The 19,453-nt window shown below is 41.6% G+C and overlaps 1 protein-coding gene across 1 annotated transcript; it reads left to right on the top strand.

Moving 5' to 3' along the window:
• The first annotated feature begins 1,094 nt into the window (after positions 1–1,094).
• On the top strand, positions 1,095–15,107 carry CycJ (Cyclin J). The gene is made up of 7 exons (XM_045739186.2): positions 1,095–1,252; positions 5,080–5,195; positions 6,596–6,767; positions 7,912–8,043; positions 9,819–9,971; positions 11,934–12,093; positions 12,510–15,107. The coding sequence occupies exons 2-7, from the start codon at positions 5,088–5,090 to the stop codon at positions 12,598–12,600; spliced, it is 816 nt and encodes a 271-aa protein (XP_045595142.1). The 5' UTR covers positions 1,095–1,252; positions 5,080–5,087; the 3' UTR covers positions 12,601–15,107.
• Positions 15,108–19,453: the final 4,346 nt, after the last annotated feature.

Raw genomic sequence — 19,453 nt, 5'->3', positions numbered from 1 at the left:
AGCCAATAATTCTTTACCACTGATGTAAATGTGAAAGAGGAGTAGACCAAGTATATTACCCTGTGGGACGCCTATGTTAATTAACAAGGTGGGAAAAGTAGCATCATTCACAGAGGTGACTGATAAAGATTAACCCGCCCAAAAAGTGGCACGGGCATGAATAGCCCCGTAAGTCACTGAGGTTATTTACATTGCACATTTGAAGAGAATGACCCCGTGTCTCCCTAATGTTGCAGTTTGAGAAGGTTATTGTGGTTAACGGTGTGACAAAGCATTGAAATGTGGGGAAAGTGGATGAAAAAGTAGCAAGTATACATATACAATAGCTGTGAGGGCATTGATTGATAAAGATTAAGCCACCCAAAAAGGGGGTACGGGCATGAATAGCCCGTAATGTGAGGGGCAGGCAGGGAAGCATACATATAAGACTGCAGGGTGAGGTCAGTGGACGAGGTGCGCCTCTTGATCCGTCAGGTCAATTACCGTTGGGTACTCACCTAATTGTGCTTGCGGGGGTTGAGTTTGGCTCTTTGGTCCCGCCTCTCAACAGGTGTACAGGTTCCTGAGCCTACTGGGCTCTATCATATCTACATTTTATCACTAAATGGGTTGGTGATTGCGAGGCCATTCTTCCCTTAATTGGAGGACCAGAGTAATTTGACATAAGGCTTCAGTGTCTCCAACAACGGTACACAAGGCAAGCAGTGTTGTTGGTGTTGGGGACATGTAAACACGACCTCTTGTTTATACTTCTTGGAATCAGTCACGTGTGGTAATAATTATTATACTTATTTGATAGTAGATGGCCTAGTTTATATACATTTCCACATTTAGTTAATATTTAATTTATAGCAAAATAAAATATCATAGTTAACAAATTGTATATATTCTTCATAAATTATGCTTGCAAACTTTTATTACAAATGATAAACAAATTCAGCAATAAACTCGTGAACGGATCACGATCAATTAACACAAAAGTATCATTGCAAACTTCTATTTAAATAAGTATTAAATAAACGTTTAACAGCTTGAAACCAGGTTAATAATACGGTAAAAAGAATGAATTAAGGCATGTGTGAACGCGCGGCCAGTGAGGTTAACTCAGGTGTTGACACAAACTGGCAACAGTGTTGGCCAATCACAGGAGGCGAGAGGACCTCAGACCGCAGGTGGCCGCCACTCTCGTCACTCCGCTCCTCCAGACCATGCTCACGAGGTCACACCTGCTCCTCCACACACGTGCGTCAAGGTACAGCTTCATATATTGCTGTTGTGGAGAGTATGGGTGACGCGCGAGAGGTGATATCTGCGGGGTTGAGCCCTTTACTCTGTAACCTGTGCTCCTGCTCATTATGACCCCCTAGTGCTTATTATAACAGCTATCTTTTCCTTGTGGTGATATCTATCTTTATCTGTTACATGTAAGTAATGGTGTGTTCAAAATATTTGAGAGAAATTGATGTGGGTTTGTCAGAGTGAATGTAAACAAACTCGGCGGGGGTCACGTGTTGATGTTTACAGGTGCGTCCACGTGCAGCCTCACGGGGCCCCGAGCATCAATTACCCCGCTCATCTCCCAGCTATGTCCCTTCCCCACCCCCTCCTTGATCATTCCCAGCCTTCTTGATCATTCCCAGCCAGCCTTCTTGAACCCTTCCCAGGCTTCTTGAACCCTTCACAGCCTTCTTGAACCCTTTCCCAGCCTTCTTGAACCCTTCCCAGGCTTCTTGAACCCTTCACAGCCTTCTTGAACCCTTTCCCAGCCTTCTTGAACCCTTTCCCAGCCTTCTTGAACCCTTTCCCAGCCTTCTTGAACCCTTTCCCAGCCTTCTTGAACCCTTTCCCAGCCTTCTTGAACCCTTTCCCAGCCTTCTTGAACCCTTTCCCAGCCTTCTTGAACCCTTTCCCAGCCTTCTTGAACCCTTCCCCAGCCTTCTTGAACCCTTCCCCAGCCTTCTTGAACCCTTCCCCAGTCTTCTTGAACGTTTTCCATCCCCTCAAACAATCTTGATCACTCGAGCACCCATATATATGGGTGCTTCACCCTTCAACCACTCTGTCCACACCTCCCCTTTCCAAACTTATCAGATTTTCCCAGCAACCCTGACATAACCCACGCCCCCTAGCCACCCACCCTGACCCCCCCCCATACCCCAGCCACCCATCCTGACCCCCCCAACACCCCAGCCACCCACCTTGACCTCCCCCATACCCCAGTCACCCACCTTGACCCCCCCATACCCCAGCCACCCACCCTGACCCCCCATACCCCAGCCACCCACCCTGACCCCCCCATACCCCAGCTACCCCCCCCTGACCCCCCCCATACCCCAGCCACCCACCCTGACCCCCCCATACCCCAGCCACCCCCCCTGACCCCCCCATACCCCAGCCTTCCACCCTGACCCCCCCATACCCCAGCCACCCACCCTGACCCCCCATACCCAAGCCACCCATCCTGACCCCCCCATACCCAAGCCACCTATCCTGACCCCCCCACACCCAAGCCACTTATTCTGACACCACCCCAAGCCACCCATCCTGGCCCCCTCCCAAGCCATCCTCCCTAGCCACCCCCTGACCTCCCCAAAACCATCCCCTTTAGCCCCCCAAAGCCACCCCTGACCTCCCCAAAGCCATCATCTTTAGCCCCTCCAAAACCACCCCCTGAACTCCCCAAAGCCATCCTCTTTTGACCCCCAAAGCCATCCCCTGACCTCCCCAAAGCCATCCCCTGACCTCCCCAAAGCCATTCCCTGACCTCCACAAAGCCATCCCCTGACCTCCCCAAAGCCATCCCCTTTAACCCCCCCCAAAGGCACTCCCAATGAACCCCTCCCCCCCCCTCCTTCCCACACAAGCCACCTTGAGCCCCTTTACTCCCACCCCAGCTACCCAGGTCCCTCCATCCTAGCAACTGCCCCATCCCATCCCCTCCACCATCCTACCCATATAATCCCTAACCTGCTATCCTTCCTAACAGTCGACTTACAAATTTCTTTCTTAACTTTGTTCAACCATACAACCAGGTACCCATTTACTGCTGGGTGAACAGAGGCTACAGTTAAGGATTAGTGCCTGGTCAATACTCCCCGGCCAGGATGCGAGCCCTGGCCAAAGTGCTTGCGAAGCGCTGGGCAAGTGTCTTACCACTGTGCCACAGGGACTGCTTAATTGACGTTGCCCGCTTCCAGACCCCATCCAGGTCATTAGCGTGATAGCTGCACTCTGCTAACAAAATGTAATGAATGAATGAATAGGTATGATTGATGCCTTGTGATGTCATGCTGATGAACAGATATTATCCTAATTAAGAAATAACAATTTACTTCTAAAATTAGTGCTTGATAAGCATTTGAACGATAATTTATGGGCAACAGATTCATAATACAGTATGAATTGGTATGTTTGGTAGTTTAAGTTCATTAATTATACATCTCATACTTATTCTGTTAGAGGTGGTGGAAATGTTATATGTACATGAAGGGCTTGAGAATTGAAATGAAAGATTTTAGAATCTAAAAAAGTTAAAGCATTGATGAATTATAATTTATAGAAACATCATATAATTACTTGACTAAAACTTGGCAAACAGAATAGTAACAAACTCTTACCCAGACAGCATGCAGCACCTTTACTTAAACTCCTGAACATTATAAATGAGAGATAACTAGTCTCAATATCGTCCTATAATATTGGACGATATTGACTTTAGGAGAGAGAGAGAGAGAATTATCAGGGAAAGCGCCAAGCCATTACGACTATATAGTACTGTACTTGGAAAGGGTCAGGATAAGGATTTGGGATGGGACATGGGCAAAGGAATAGTGCCCAACCACTTGGATGGTCAGGGATTGGGCCTCGGCGGCCAGGGTGTCAGCCGCACTGTTGTGGCTCTTTGCGTTGATTCTCAAGGAGGCGGTGTCTACTTTTTGCTTCTTGCCTCATGTGTTGGTAGGTTGTGCTCGGTCTTTGTAATCTGCTTGGGCCCTGGCTCTTAGGTTTTTGTCACCGCTTTGTCCGGTGCTGTTTGCAGAGTCTGCAATCACGCAGTTTCTGCAGGTGGCGTCTTCTACTTGTTGTCCTATGTTGGACTTGTTAGTTCTCTGAGGTGGCCATTCTTGGTCTTCTCAGAAGGGTCGTGCCAGAGCTTGGGGTTCCTTCAGTCGGGGTGGGCTATTGGTGCCAGTTTCTGAGCCGATGTTGCCTTCAGAGCTGGTATTGTCTGGTCGGCGTGGTGATAACTCTGTTCATCGGTTGGCTTCTTGTTAAGGGTGTTGACCCTTTCGTGGTTCACCCCGTTGACAGGGCGATTGGGGGGGGGGGGGTGGAAGGCTCGCGCTGTTTGCTCAAGCTTGATCCAACAAATTGTGGGCATTTCGGGTCATATCCCAGCCCATATCCATAGGCCTGTGGTAGTGTTGGACGGCTCCTCCTCCTACGGGGGTTCAGGGCTGGCGGAGCAGGCTTTTTTCCCTGCGCTCGGTCAGGTCATCTCGGAGTAGGTTCGCTTGGAAGTGGTCGAAACAACCCCGTCCCTCAGGTGAGTTTCCTGCCCGTTTCCAGTAAAAGGGACTGTGCGAATCTGAGGTTCATTCTGGTCTTGTCCCCTTCTGAACCCCCTGGATTCTTTGCCCCTCCTTTTGGATGACTACTCTCTCGGGTCTGGCTTCTTTTGGAGTCGGGTGCCTAGATGGTGTCCCTGGACCTCCGGCACGTGTAATGGCACATTCCCATTCATCCTGGGTTCAGGGACTGGTTAGGTGGCGGGACATCAGGCTTACCACTTTCATTGCCTATCTTTTGGCTTGAATTTGACACCTCGCATTTTCACGCATCTTACCCGGGTTGTGATGACCTGTCTGCATCTGCTAGGGATTTGGGTTCTGGCCTACCTTCATATATATTATATATACTGTGCATGCAAGTGTAATTTTATTATCTCCAGCAAGCATCATTAGTATGGAACTATATAGAATTTACACGGCATCAAATGGCCTCCCGAGTCAATTTTACGACTTGCTTGCTGTGTTCCTTTAAACTAGCAAAGGTTATTTTTTCACTTGTTTCTTTCAGTAAGTTATATGATGGCACGAGGCAACAGCTGGATGACAGATTATGCAGAAGAAGTACTGTCCTGGATGCACTATCGAGAGATGCAACACCTTCCATACAATGGCAATTCTCCACAGGTGAGCAAGTATTGATATAATGTGAGTGATCTACAATTAAATATTGAGAGGAAATATTACAATATTTCCTTCAGCTTCAATAGAATATTGTTAGCACAGATTTGATATAACTTTTAGTGGAACTACAAATGTGGCTTCTATATGTCTTATTGCCAATTTATGCCACTTTCAAATTATTGGCTATTGTAGTTTTCTTTTTACTTGTTACACAAGATTGTCAATACAAAAGTAATGTGGAATTTGTGTCGTGTCCCATAACAATTGGTTAAAGAGAACACTCAAAGTGCTGACAGTGATGGAGGGAAACACAAAGTATAGAGTAGATGTTATTTGTAAATTGTTCTACCTATAGGAGCTTCATGAGGTCTAATAGATGTACTAGGCTGGTGCTTGTGAATGAGAAATGAGGGAATGGTGAGGTGAGGGACTGTCAAGGGCAGAGATGTGAGGGATTAAGTGACAGACTTCTGTATACAAATGTTGAGTCCTTACTTTCAGGAGGACATGTCTACTTAGAAGAAAGTTAAACATATTTCTTCCTTTTGGGGTGTGACGGCTGAGTGGACAGTGCTTGGGGGTTCATAGTGCCAAGGGTCCTGGTTTGATCCCCAATGGAGGCAGAAACAAATGGGCAGGGTATATTTCACCCTGATGCACCTGTTCATCTTGCAGTAAATAGGTACCTGGGAGTTACAGCTGCTATGGTCTGCTTCCTGGGGATGTGTGTGTTTGTGTGAAAATTAGGATTAAGGACTTACTCAAAACTTGTACAGCTTGCTTGTACCTGTACAAGACTGTAAGAATGCTTGTAAATATAAATAAAAAGCAAATAATAAAAATTCTGATACAAATCATCTCTGAACTAAGCCAACTCTCGCCAGAAACAGTTGAGAGGTCTCTAGACTAATGCTACAAACCAGACAGGACAGGAATGATCTCGACGAGACCTCTAAAATACTTGACAATTAAAGATATTAATTTGGACGACTTCTTTGAAAGGTCCAATGTCATGCACACTCTGGGCAACAGCTTCAGGCTCAACAAGACACAATGTAAAACTAACAACAGATGATTTTTCACTCACAGGGTGATACACAAAACAGCCTACCTGATGAAGCTGTAAATGCCAAGACAATACTTTAGTTTAAAATTCAGCTGGAAAAAATCCTGAATAATGGGAGGATCTTTGACAAGCCTGTCCCCCATCCAGTCCACTAAAGATGGTGATTCTTGGGTAAATTGAGATATATAGGCTTACAATGCAATACAATATGTTCACCTACTTAACTGGTAAACCTGTTCATCCTCGTGTACAGTATAGGTATTATATGTAGTACAATACTGTACTTGTTTCAGATTTTATTTGTATAAAGATGTAAACAATATTTTTTTTTCCCCAGATATCAATGAGAGGGGCACTAGTAGAATTCTTGTGCTTGGTGAGTGAACGTCTGAAGCTAAGTGTAGCAACAACACACCTGTCCGTGTACCTTTTAGACAGGTTCATGGATGCACATCACATATCGGACAACCAGTTGCGGCTAACTGCTCTCACTGCTATATTGTTAGCTGGTAGGTTGCATTGTGTTGATCATCCTCCACCCTGCACCATCAATAAGTCAAATGAGAAAATCCGTAGGAGCCGTGATGAGGGTTTGAACCTATACAGTCGGTATTCCCCCACACGCACAGATTTTATGGATTTTCTCATTGACACATCACGTTATTGTGATTACTCTATGGTATAAGTCAAATGTTCTGCTGTTTTTTTGTCTCCTTATTACCCTATTCCTTATATGGAACTTGCTCCTTAATAAATAAGAATTGTCCAACCTATACTTTATTCAAAATTAGAACAATGAAGTACAGTACTGGTACCTAATTTCGTCATCATAGTATCCCACCTAGTTCAGCTAACTCTCACGGTACCTTGTTACTGTCTTACCTTGTATTTTACCATTAGAAATGCAACTTCCATCAGTATAATTTATTTTTTCACTATACTGATGTGGTAATTAAGTAAAAATCTGTTAATATGTACTCATCATTACATTTATTTTTTTTGTATCGAGTATTTCTCTTCCTAGCATTCTCCCAGGCAAATTTTTTTTATTTAGCTTTAGGACCTGTCTGAGACAGTGTGTTAGTGGCTTTGCAAGAATGGACCACTTAATCACCAACATAAAAGGGTACCGGTAGCACAGTCGGGTTTGTTCTCGACGCACAATCGAGAATTCCAGGTTCGAATCCCTGGCAGGATAAAAATAGTTGGGCACATTTCCTTTCACCTAATACCACTGTTCACTTAGTAGTAAGTAGGTACTCAGGTGTTAGTCAGCTTGTTGACCCTGGGGGATGGGGGGGGGGCCTCGATACAAAGCCTAACGTGTGTGAATACACTCTGGCTTCCTGTTCCCCGACACAGTGAATTAATTGAATTGAATTAATTAATATGTACTTTCAGAACCTATTATTCTATTTGTATACAGTACAAGTAAATAAATAGATAAATGTTTGTTTAGACTTGTCAAGTTGCCATGATCCACGAGTTTTCATTCTAATACATTAAATATGTAAATTTAGTAACCAGTGTAAGTATAAAGGCTTATTTATTCAGTATTGTACATCTCGGTTTATGTGCAAGAGGTAATGTATTGGATAATGATTGTATTTTTAATTTTTGTATTTAAATTTATTTTTATCCCTTATTTTGCAGCAAAATTTGAGGAGAAAGATCTGAATGTTCCAAGAATCCCAGAGCTGAATGCCTTTGCAAACAACAGATACAGCATAGCCATCTTTAACTCAATGGAGGCGTTTATGCTAAAGTTTTTCAACTGGAATGTAGGTGCGTAGGCTTTATTAAATTTTGTTTAAAAGGCGCATTTCAATGCTGATCACAGTATGTAAATGGAAGCATTAAGTTAGAAAAAAGACTACTTAATCCACAAAATTCAACTGTCATCAAATTTGTCCATTCTCCTGTGCATGCAAAAAAAAATTATTATAATTTTTTTTCTGGTATCAAGCTGTGGGAGGAAGTTAGTTAGGAAGCCAGGAGGCAGGGTTGTTAAATCTTTTGACATAACGCAAGAGATTTACCAACAGTAGTGTTGGGGGAGAGAACTTGTACTGTATTCACATCTCTAGTGGTCTTGGTTGAAAATGCATCTTTTTTTTTTTTTTGTTTATGCCTTACAGTGTAGCTTGTGTAGCTTGAAGTTATGCTTCTTGTGAATTAATTGGACCTTTTGAAAATGGTTCGTTTGATTATTCCTAAGGATTGCTTGGCTTTTCTGGGAGGAGCCGTTTGGTGGCTCCCCCACTGCTGGTAGTCATGTAAGCTGTAGGAGTACTGTTTGGCCTATTGGAGACCAAAGGCAGAACCTTGTCCCCCCTCAGATGCACAGAGAAGGAGGCTATTACATTATCCTCATATTAAAAAGTATGAAAGTATTCAAAAAGTCTAAAGTTTTACAAACAACTACAAGATTCATAGAAATCAAAGCAACAAAACTCCCAAATGACTAAAAGTTATTCATTCCCAACAATTCACTCGAAACTAGCTTGAAGTTGTTAGTGCCCAAGGCCACCACCAAATGGCCCAAATACCATAGCTAGCTAGAAAGTCGGTTTAGTGATTTTACTACCAAGCTTGTCAATGATACTGGGCTATAACATAAAGGGTTTGCTCTGCCACCACTTTTGTAGATTGGAAGCATGGTTTGCCTGTATGTAAAGATGCCTGAAAAATAAATTGTAGTTCAATTCCCAGCTCAGGTGTGCATTCCCTCATAACCAAAGTTGACTCCATATGGGCCGACTGCTTTGTTTCTGCCTAGCTCCAGCAGTTTTTCTACATCTCAAAACACTTCTATGTACTATCAATTTTCTGACCAATGGAAATGTATTTTTGCTTTTTCTCACCGCCTTCAACACTAGGATTATTAGTGTAAGATAACACGTTAATAAAACAGGTCCCGGTAGTACTGTCGGGTTTGTTCTCGACTGACAATTGAGACTTCTGGATTTGAATCCCGGATGGGACAGAAATGGTTGGGTAAATTTCCTATCGCCCAATGCTCCTGTTCATTTGACAGCAAGTAGGGACACAGGAGTTAGTCAGCTTGTTGTGGGGGTTGCATCTATATGCGATAGACTGTAACTTCATTAGACTCGACCACCAAAGCAGTGCTGGTGCTTGAAGGCATAGTAATTACTGATAGCTTGAAAAACAATTCCATTTATTTTGTGTACTGTATAGTATAGTTTCAAGGTATTATTGTCTGACTATAATACTGTTCAGTACTTGTATAATTGTCATATTTTAAAATTTGTCAGTTTTTACATGTTTTAGTAGAAGGGATATCCAGCTTTAATGGGGTGTCTCTCCCCCTTCCTCACTTCCTTCTGCTCCAACTTTCTTGCCCAATATTCCCCACTCTCCCACTCACTCCACCTTTCACCCTCCTCTTGCAAGGTGAAAATCATAGGATCTTTAAATTAATAGTCTGCTGCTCTTGCTTGAATTCCGTGATACGTTTGCTTCTTTTACTCCACAGTTGATCTTTTGCAATGAAAGATGTTTGTACTACTGGCTGTTCAAATGGTTCTATTCCTTAGGGACTGTGACAGTGGCTCACTTTGCAGAGTTCTACCTGATGCATGGAGTTACAGCTGGCGACACTGTTGAGGGGGCGGATCTGTCGGCTCCTGTATTAACTAGGCAAGCACTGTGGAGGGTTACTGCGCAGTTCCTTGATATTAGTCTACAAGGTAAGCTGTTGCCACTCCGTGTGATCATTGCACCTCTGTACTCGTCACACCTCCCACCTCTGTCCATATCGTTTGCTAAATCTCTCTATCAATCCAATAATGTTAACTAACTTCTCATTTAATTTTAAGTAAAGTATTACCACTTTAAGCTTGTAAATAAATCTTCTGATTAGGTTTGTTATGCCCAAAATGTTTTGCATATTAGTTGCTTTATATAATGTACATTTCTTGCCTACAAATTCTCCACTGTATCATGTATCAAATGTGTATCCTGTACTTCATGTAATTGAAGTATTATTATTTATTATTTTATGCTACCTATAGGTAGACCTTTCTTAATTTACGTCGTGTGGTTGTTGCATATTTAGTTAACATTTTCCTCTGTTTCTTGAGTGGATATATACTTTATGGAGCAAAAATGCTTTAAATTGGCATTTCGAGGCTATTTCGATGGTAGGGTGGACAACATCAGTCATACTCCTGGTGGTGTTGAAGTAATCTTTTTAGATTAGATTAGATTTGTTATTCAGGTAAAGGTACATGATGAGTTACAAACATAATGTTGGATTTAAAGATCGAGCTAGTACATAAAATACCTAAAGCCACTAGTACGCATAGGGTTTCGGGCAATATTATTTGCCTGAAATAATAAGCTCTTTAATTCTTGGGTTGTGTCCCTGTTTATAGGTAACAAAACCATGGTGTATGGAAAACAAACAAATTATTTCATTGTTAAAATGCATTTGCTGATCACTAGGGGGAATATTGACTTGGCCTGTGGAATATCAGGATGCTCAAACATATTAGTGTCACTAACATGGGCACCATATTGTTAAAATAATAAAACATATTTTTCTGCTATTTATTACACTGTGTATACACTTTATTATTTACTGTATTAGCATGAAATGTAGATAAATACTGTATCTACATTTTCATGCTCCATTACGAACCACTTGGCAGTTTTGGGTGTAATAATCTCATATCAGAGTTCAGCCCCACGTGTTATGCATGAAGTTATAACTGCACTTGGTGAATATATTATATTGTCTTGACATTTTTAATGTGTTTATCATAGTTTTTAAAGTGCAATGATGCAGTGGGCTGTTAATAATGTTATTTGTCACAGAATATGTAGAATATAGGTACAGATATATTAGTGTCACTAATATGCACACAGTATTAGTGTATATTCCTTGAACAATAAAGCATACTGTTTTTGCTGATATTACACTGTATACCCATGTTATATCTACATTTTTATGCACCATAATCAAACACCAAGCAGTTCTGGTCGGTGTAGTGTAGTAGTCTTGTAATCAAAGTGAGGCATAGTGCCACAATCATGTGTCAAGTGCTGGTACTTGATGCATGAAAATGCCTTCCAATATACTACTCGCATTGCTAACTCTAGCCAAAACACTGCAATCTTATTGAGTTCTCTTAGAGAGGATTATGGGGCTTAGCATCCCCATGACCCGGTCCTCAACCAGGCCTCCTTTTTGTTACACACCCCCAGGAAGCAACCCATAGCAGCTGTCTAACTCCCAGGTACCTATTTACTGCTAGGTAACAGGGCCATCAGGGTGAAAGAAACTGCCCATTTGTTTGTCTCCACCGGGAATCGAACTTGGAACCTCAGGACTATGAATCCACTGTAGTGTCTGTCCACCACCCCTGTCTACTTAGCTGTCGGGCTATTATCAGATTTCTGGTCACTTAATCCTGAATAGAAGTTGCCCTCCTGGCGGAGGGCAACCAAGGGCTGCTTGTGGGCCCTGCGTTTTTCCTGGGAGAGTAGTTGTAGTGTCTAGGTGTATACATTACTAAAATTCTTGTAAAATAATTGAGTATTTTATTACTTATTCATATTAAGTATATGTATGTAGTCGTATATCTTGTGGAGCAACTGTACTCCTGTGATAATTTAATTACAGTACTTGCATAAATTTGTATTTACAGATCAAGTGTTTCTGCAGTGGCCGTGCTCACAGGTGGCTGCAGCATGTTTAGCTTGTGGTCGTTTATGCTGTCAATTACTTCCAACGTGGCCAGTTACACTTCAGACCACAACTGGGTACCACCTACAGACACTCTCTCAACTCATGGATCTTTTGTTAAGGTACTTTGTACTGCTTACCTCTTCAAAACATTTGCTTTGACTTAATTGTATGTATGCACTTCTGTCTACCACTTTAACTGTCAATGTTTTGTATTTGTACTGGATGGGCTCGCTTATCCGTATTCCGCTAATAACCTTAGCTAAGCCAGATTGCAATGGGAGGCTTATCTGGATAGTGCAGACTGTCTTATATTCTAGATCAATTCCAGATAACTTTCTGCCAAACTTCACCATATCTGGACAGAAATCCGGAAAATTGGAGATTTTTCAAGATGCCGCAGACAGGCATCGGATGATACCGTATTGATTCCATATAGCAGTTGGGGGGGGTCTACAGAATTTTTTTTGTATTATTATTACTTGCAAGCGTTAATATGTTCACATTTCATGGCTAAGCTTAATTTCTTTACTGGTAGGCTGTATGAGAGTGAAGAAAAGGGCAGTATCTGCAGCACCCCAGATTCTGGATATGGCAGCCGCTCTTCTAGTCTCCGAGGATCTCCATGAAGCAACGGCAAAATATTTTGCTCAGTATTGTATATATACTTCATAATTTTTTGTATGAGGTGGTATACCTAGTCAAGTTTGAATACATTCCATAAAAGAATATTGCTTATAAACATAAGGTTTTATATTAAGTGTTCAAGTACAGTATTCGGTTTGCAAAGTCTGTGGAGTTTAATTTAACTTGTCATACAGTATGACTTGAATCTTAATATTAAGTTGTCTCTGTACTGTATATAATTGTTTTAAAGGATAGAGAAGCAAATTCATCCTTGTTCTGGGGATGATTATTATTTTGTCTAGTGATATTGTTTGATTAATGCTCAAGTTCTAAAGTTCTGTGTCATAGAGAACTTTGAAAGTTTAGTATAGCAGTTCTTGCATTACTTGAAGTTACCTTAAGGTTCATTTTGTTTAAATTTATAAACAGGAGCTACAGCACAGTAAAGGTACAAAGGATTTTGTATTTGTATATTAAGGTTGCTTTATTACTGTTCGGAAATTACTGTGACCTGTACTAATTAAGGTACCTCAGTTATATTATTTTTATTTAATGAGCTACATGTCATTTTCATCTAGGACATTGTTGCACAATGATAACATTTACAATACAGAACTTATTCTTTAACTCGGCACAAGTACTGTACCTTGACATGCACGTTTTGTCCATGTTCATTCAAGATTGATTCACTTAAGCAGAAGTAGCTATAACATATTTTACCTTTGTTTTGTGTGTTGTCCATTACCATGGTCCATTATGTTTAATTATCTTTTATTGGAAACTTTAATCTTTCGAAAAAAAACCCAAATGGTAACCAGGCGATTCTGAAGTGTTGATTGTATGTGCTTGGGGCACTATAGTTAAATCTGGTTATTAGCTCTCAGCATGATAGGCAATGTCCTTTCAGTTAAGTAACCAGTGCACTTATTGTACATTATACTACTGTATACTGTATTCTGAAGTATAAGCTACTTTTACTTGAAGAGTGGCAGACATGGCTGGTTTTCTTATAAACTAAGGTGGCGTTTTCTATGCTTGCATTCAATTTGGTTATATTTACTTGAAAGCTTCAGAATGGAAAGGTGAGGTAACACTTACAAATACAGTATTGCAATTAGTTTTCAACTACTGTATTTGTAAATGTTTTGCTACTCTGGCATGGTAGGCCACATATCTATGTACTCACCTAGTTGTGAGGTTCATCATACCTTAGCTGGAGGAGCGGCTCCATCTGCTCCGAGAGCTTTAATTAGCAATGCTATTTATAAAATAGTAAAAAGAATACTGTATCTTGCATTTGAAATCTTTAATTAGTATGATTTTAAGAGAAATGGCTTGTAGTGTTAAAGTTTTTCCTTTATTAGAAAGTACAGTATTTCTATTATATATGTACATGATTGTACTGTTATTTTTTATATATAGAAAGATAGTGTTTGTTAGTGGTATGCATGGAGAGTGACTTATAGGAATAAGCATTTTCAAGTACAAAGTTTATTACCAATACATTATTTGTTTAAAATTTATTATTAGCAAGGTCCTTGGTGATGACATGGTTTATTTTATGGCAAAAGTAACATCGCTCAAGTTTTGTTTACTTTTGTCTTGAAGGAAGCGAGTGTTGTTCAAACTTAAAGCAAGAAAATGGAGACCTCTACTCATTGTAAAATATTCTCAATAGAGTAGATGTTGTCTAAATCCCATTTACATGTTCTACACTACAGTATATAGAACTTAACAATGCTTTATAAGCATACATATTTCTTGCTAATATATGGTTGATGTTTATCTTTGCTCATTGATATTTACCGGGTAATCTAGCTAACTGGCATTACTAAATTTTTATGTATATTTTGTTGCATAATTTGTTCACTTGAATTCGTGTCCTTGGAAATGTCAGGTGGTGTTGAACACTGAAATTTTATATCAATCTTCATATTTTTTTATAGGTAACTACTATTGTGGACAATAATAGGTTTAAGTGATAAGTAGGCAACACTGCTACAATGGTGCTATTTAACTTTTTACATTTAATTTGTTCAAATTTTGTTGAGGTATGAATGAAATTGGGGATGGAAATGTGTTTTCCATTTGCTTACACACGGCTGAGTTCAGGTGTGTAAATCTCCGAGTCCCATACTGGCCAACTGTAGCTGGAGGTACCTGGGATTGGGCAGCCATAGCCGAGGTCCGGTACTGGGTAGCCATAGCAGGGGTGGGGCCCAGTATTTGGTAGCATAGCAGATGGGGCAGGCCGTAGCAGGGTGGTGGGCCCAGTATTAGGCGGCTATAGCCGGGGATGGGGAGCTCTGTATTGGGCAATAACAGGAGCAAATACTGTGATTCATATATGTCAAGTATAAATGTTTTTTGTTTTTGTTTTTTATTTACATTTAAGTGTATTAGCAATGTTTCTAATTTTCAGTTAAGTGTTTTGGTGGCTATTGTAAATAATTTGTTTGTGTTCTAGTCAATTTTCTTGTAAACTTTTTTTTTTTGTCTTGCTCTGTGATACACATGGCTTTTTTTGATTGTGTAATTGTTTAATGACTGTAGCTTAAGTAAGCTTGAAAATATACTTCATTAATTGCATTTACACAAAAGACTGGATTTTATTTCCTTCAAAAAGTACCATTACATTTTGGAGAGGAAAGTTGGAAAAAGGATCTTAAAAGGAGGGAGTTTATATAACCCCCTAAATTGTGGGTTTGTTAACGGAAACTTGTCCCCTCCCCCCCCCCTTTTTTTTTAATTAGCTTGTCAACCTATCTTGAGAAGATTTCGGGGCTTAGCGTCCCTGCGGCCCTGACCTCCTTTTTGTTGCACATCCCCAGGAAGCAGCCCGTAGCAGCTGTCTCCCAGGTACCTATTTACTGCTAGGTAACAGTGGCATCAGGGTGAAAGAAACATTTTGCCCATTTGCCGCCTCCACCGAGGATCGAACCCGGGACTATGAATCCGAAGCGCTGTCCAGTCAGCTGTCCGGCGCCTAATAGACAAAGTACAAATATAATGCTTATTTTGTAGAATTTAGAATGAAAGTAAGTTTTTAGTATAAAGACAAATAAACCGCCACTAATACACATCCACACACAAGTGTTTACAAATGATGCAAAACTAATGAGACCAATAAAACTGCAGGATGCTAGATTTAAACCACTCATTTCTCGCCTTGTTGCAAGGAGGTTATTGTGCATTGTTCTTGTATGCCTTCTAATCCCCTCCCATTTCCTCTAGCCTGTCGAGATTATGTGCAGACACCTACAGACTTTAGGTGACCCAAACAGGTTATCAGACCACCGGAATTGCCTGTGAAGTGCCCTGTGTGGCTGGTCGAGTATCTTGGCCGAGGTGCGAGTGTGAAGGGGTTGGTCCATCCCTTCCTCCCTATTGAAATAAAAAAGTGCCACTTGGATGATGTGCAGTCTTGTACTGGTTCATGTCTGGCCCTCGTGCTGTACTGGTAGGTGGTATGCCTTAGCCTTGGGAACCATTTTTTACATTGCCTTTATGTGGATATTTAATTTTAAATTGGTGATTTGCAACATAGCACATGAATCAGAACTGTTGGCAAGATTGGTTTTCCCCTCTCCTAAGAGAAAGCTCCCTATTTGCTCCAGTCTTCCATTAAAAATATTATGCTACGTATTGGGCAAGAAGATAGGTTGGCATGTCAAAGAAACTATGCTTAGTGAGGGATATTCCTGCATGGGCCCCAAGCCTCTGGCTGGCCCACTAATTGTTACTAGTTTGTTTTACTGAGGCTGTGTGTAAGTATTTATGACTTGCATGTTCGCTTCAGTAAGATTACGTCCATGTGTTTAACAACAACTTCTGTTCTGTTGAATCTTACCGAGTTTGTAACTGTGCACTGTGTTAGATAATGTTCCAGTGGTCTGTCAGGCATTTCTCCAGTGCGGACATATTTATCTTTCTCTCCTAATTCTTCTCTGAATGCAGGCAAGCAGACCTGTTGATTTGCACTTTTATAGATCTTTCTCTGCTATTCTTCCAGTTGCTCAATAATACAACTTTCCCAAGCCTTGTCCCTCTTTTTTCCCCAGTGAAGGCTTGATGAGGTGAACTGTCATCTTTTCAATACTCTTGTTGCTATCCCCTACACATCCAATCTTCCTATCCTTCCTCCCTTCTTGTTAATCATTCCTTTCTGGCTACTGTTCATTATATCCTGTGCTGTACCTCTTGCAACATGCAGAGGGGGGTGGAATTCACATTGGCCTTGCACTAAGCATGTAACCTGGAAATTACCAGCATGTAGTCTAATGTACACTTCATGTGGTTTTTAGAACACCTCTCGCCTGTTCCTCTCCCCTTCTCAATTTGCCTTGCACAAGTATCACAGAATGACATATTTTGGTCAGGTTGGAGAGTGTGAGAGCGGTCAACTTAAACAGCCAATATGGGAGGGTGGCCGAGTGGACAGCACGCTGGATACATAGTCCAGAGTTCGATTCCTGGCGCAAACAAAAATGGGTAGTTTCTTTAAACCTGATGCCCCTGTTACTTGACAGTAACAAGTACCTGGGAGTTAAGACAGCTGCTTCCTGTGTGTCTGTGTGTGTGATTACCTAGGCAATTACCCAAGTGTAGTTACAAGACGAGAGCTATGCTCGTGGTGTCCCGTCTTCCCAGTACTCTGTCGTATAACACTTAATCTAAAGACGGTTTTGGCCTTAACCATCTTCTCACCTAACCTGTTCCAACCGTCTACCACTGTTGGCGAAAGCGAATTTTCTTATTTCTTCTGCCTGCGAGCGAGTGAGTGAACACGAGAACGAGAACACTTTTTAGTAGCAGTCGAGAGGCAGGTCGAAAAAGCAGAGCTCAACCTCCGTAACCACAAAGTAAGGTAAGGTAATTAACAAAAGGCACCAAACCGGGAAGGCTATGTAGCACCATCGAAGTGCGAAATAATCAGAGGGCGCTAAATATCACCAAGAATGCCAATACGAGAACAAAAACGCACAAGGCGAACGATATCAAAAGTGTCCGATTCACCTAGAATTCTATCGAGGGACAAGTGACCGCGAGGGACGGTCGGAAAGCAAAAGAGAGACTCGTCCTGGAAGAACCACAAGGTAAATACATCCCCCCCCCCCTTTTCTGGAAAAAAACTTTACTCCACCTGCAAATATTTAGCCGAACTACATTCTTTTGGCCTTTGCTAGAAAGGTCCCCGATTTCACTCAAGTTCCTCTCTGCATTTGTTAAGTGAGGCATCGTACTGCCATCTCATTTTTCAGTAAATAAGGTGTTCAAGGTAATCTTCAAAGCACTGTTTTCATTGTTTCCCCAAATGATCTTTAACATTTTCACAGCCCTCATGTTGATATATGTCATTAAGACTGCTTTCTTCCAACACGTGATTCGATAATGTATCTTTGGGCCACTATTACTGGCACAAGCCTGAGTTGGGGAGAACTTGGAGCTACAATATGCAGAGGCTTCTTCCTCATCCAGTCAACATTATGGAAATCAGTCTGAAGATACTGTAATACAGTACTAAACTTCTGGGGGTTGATCTTTTGACAGGTGTCCCATCTTGGTTGGTTCCCCCCCACCACTTCTCCAAGATGATCACCAAAGGCATTCACCTTGCCTATTCAGTGTAATTCCCAAAGAGCTGCAAGACACTAGTGCCATCCTAAACTATTATGGCTGTGCCTCTCCAGCAACCCTTCATCTTTGTTCTGCATCATACTGTGTTATGCCTATTCTGGTGCCTTTCATGCCTCCCCCCCAACCCTGAACTTATCCCAGGACTGGCATCATTACCACCTTGGCTACCTTATATGGTCCCTGCAACATCCAGACTCCTGCCCCCAATTTGATTATAGTTCCCTCACTCTTTCCCCTTGGAGGGTCTAGTTCCCTCAATACGTTCCCATTTCTGCAAGAACAACCTATGTGCAAGATCCTTTGTTCATGTTTGCAATATCCTCTTTCCTTCCTTGCCCCTATGCAAGCAAGTAATTATCAAAAGGCACCCCCTATGCAAGATCCACAAGTAAAATTTTACAAGGCCCAAAGCCACACAGGTGCTTATACCCTACCTGCTGTTATGAAATCCCTTTTCCCCTTTAACATTTTTACTCGCCATCTATTCTCAGACTTGTCAAATCGAGGGTCCCTCGAGGACTATATGGGTCACTTGTGTTGTCCTGAGGGCCACACACAATCTAATTAGTCACTTAATAAAAATGATTGCAGCATTTTGTACAGGCCACGTGCAGCCTGCGTGTTTGACATGCTTTATCTATAGCATGTAATGTAGATGTGTGGCAGACATTCCTGAATAGAGCATCTGGTACTAGCAAGAATTACCGAATATGGTAGGGGAAGAGGCCCCCCCCCCCCCCCCAACAACCATGAGGGAGGTAGTGATAATCTAGAGGATAGGACAAAATTAATATCCTAGACATCCTTTTTCTATTCCTATATTGGGTGGGAAGGACTGTGTCAATGAACAAATCCACACAAGCGAGTGTCAATGTTGACATTTAATTAGGCACGTTGAGACCTGAACAGTGTTAACCAACTTACATTCAATCAAGGATGTAATCAATGCAAATTTGTGTGGGCAAGATCATGGCAAACCAAAATATTTAGGTCACACAGCAAGGACAAACAGATCAGGGTATGTAAACTGGTCGTTGGAATTGCAAGTAGTCTATTGCGAGGAGTGCCATAGACTTTAGCTCAATCTTGCATCACAGCCAGACTGCACTCGCCACAAATTTGAGTTTTATAGTCTTTGAAATGACTAAGAATTGGACTTTACTGCCCTACCAACAGAGCACAAGGGAAAAGTTGAAACACATTGGCAACCTGGACTAA

This window comes from Procambarus clarkii, chromosome 36 (genome assembly GCF_040958095.1).
Source record: "Procambarus clarkii isolate CNS0578487 chromosome 36, FALCON_Pclarkii_2.0, whole genome shotgun sequence".
NCBI classification, from domain to species: Eukaryota; Metazoa; Arthropoda; class Malacostraca; order Decapoda; family Cambaridae; genus Procambarus; species Procambarus clarkii.
The sequence above is the reverse complement of the archived record's forward strand: the minus strand, read 5'-3'. Positions and strand labels throughout refer to the sequence as shown.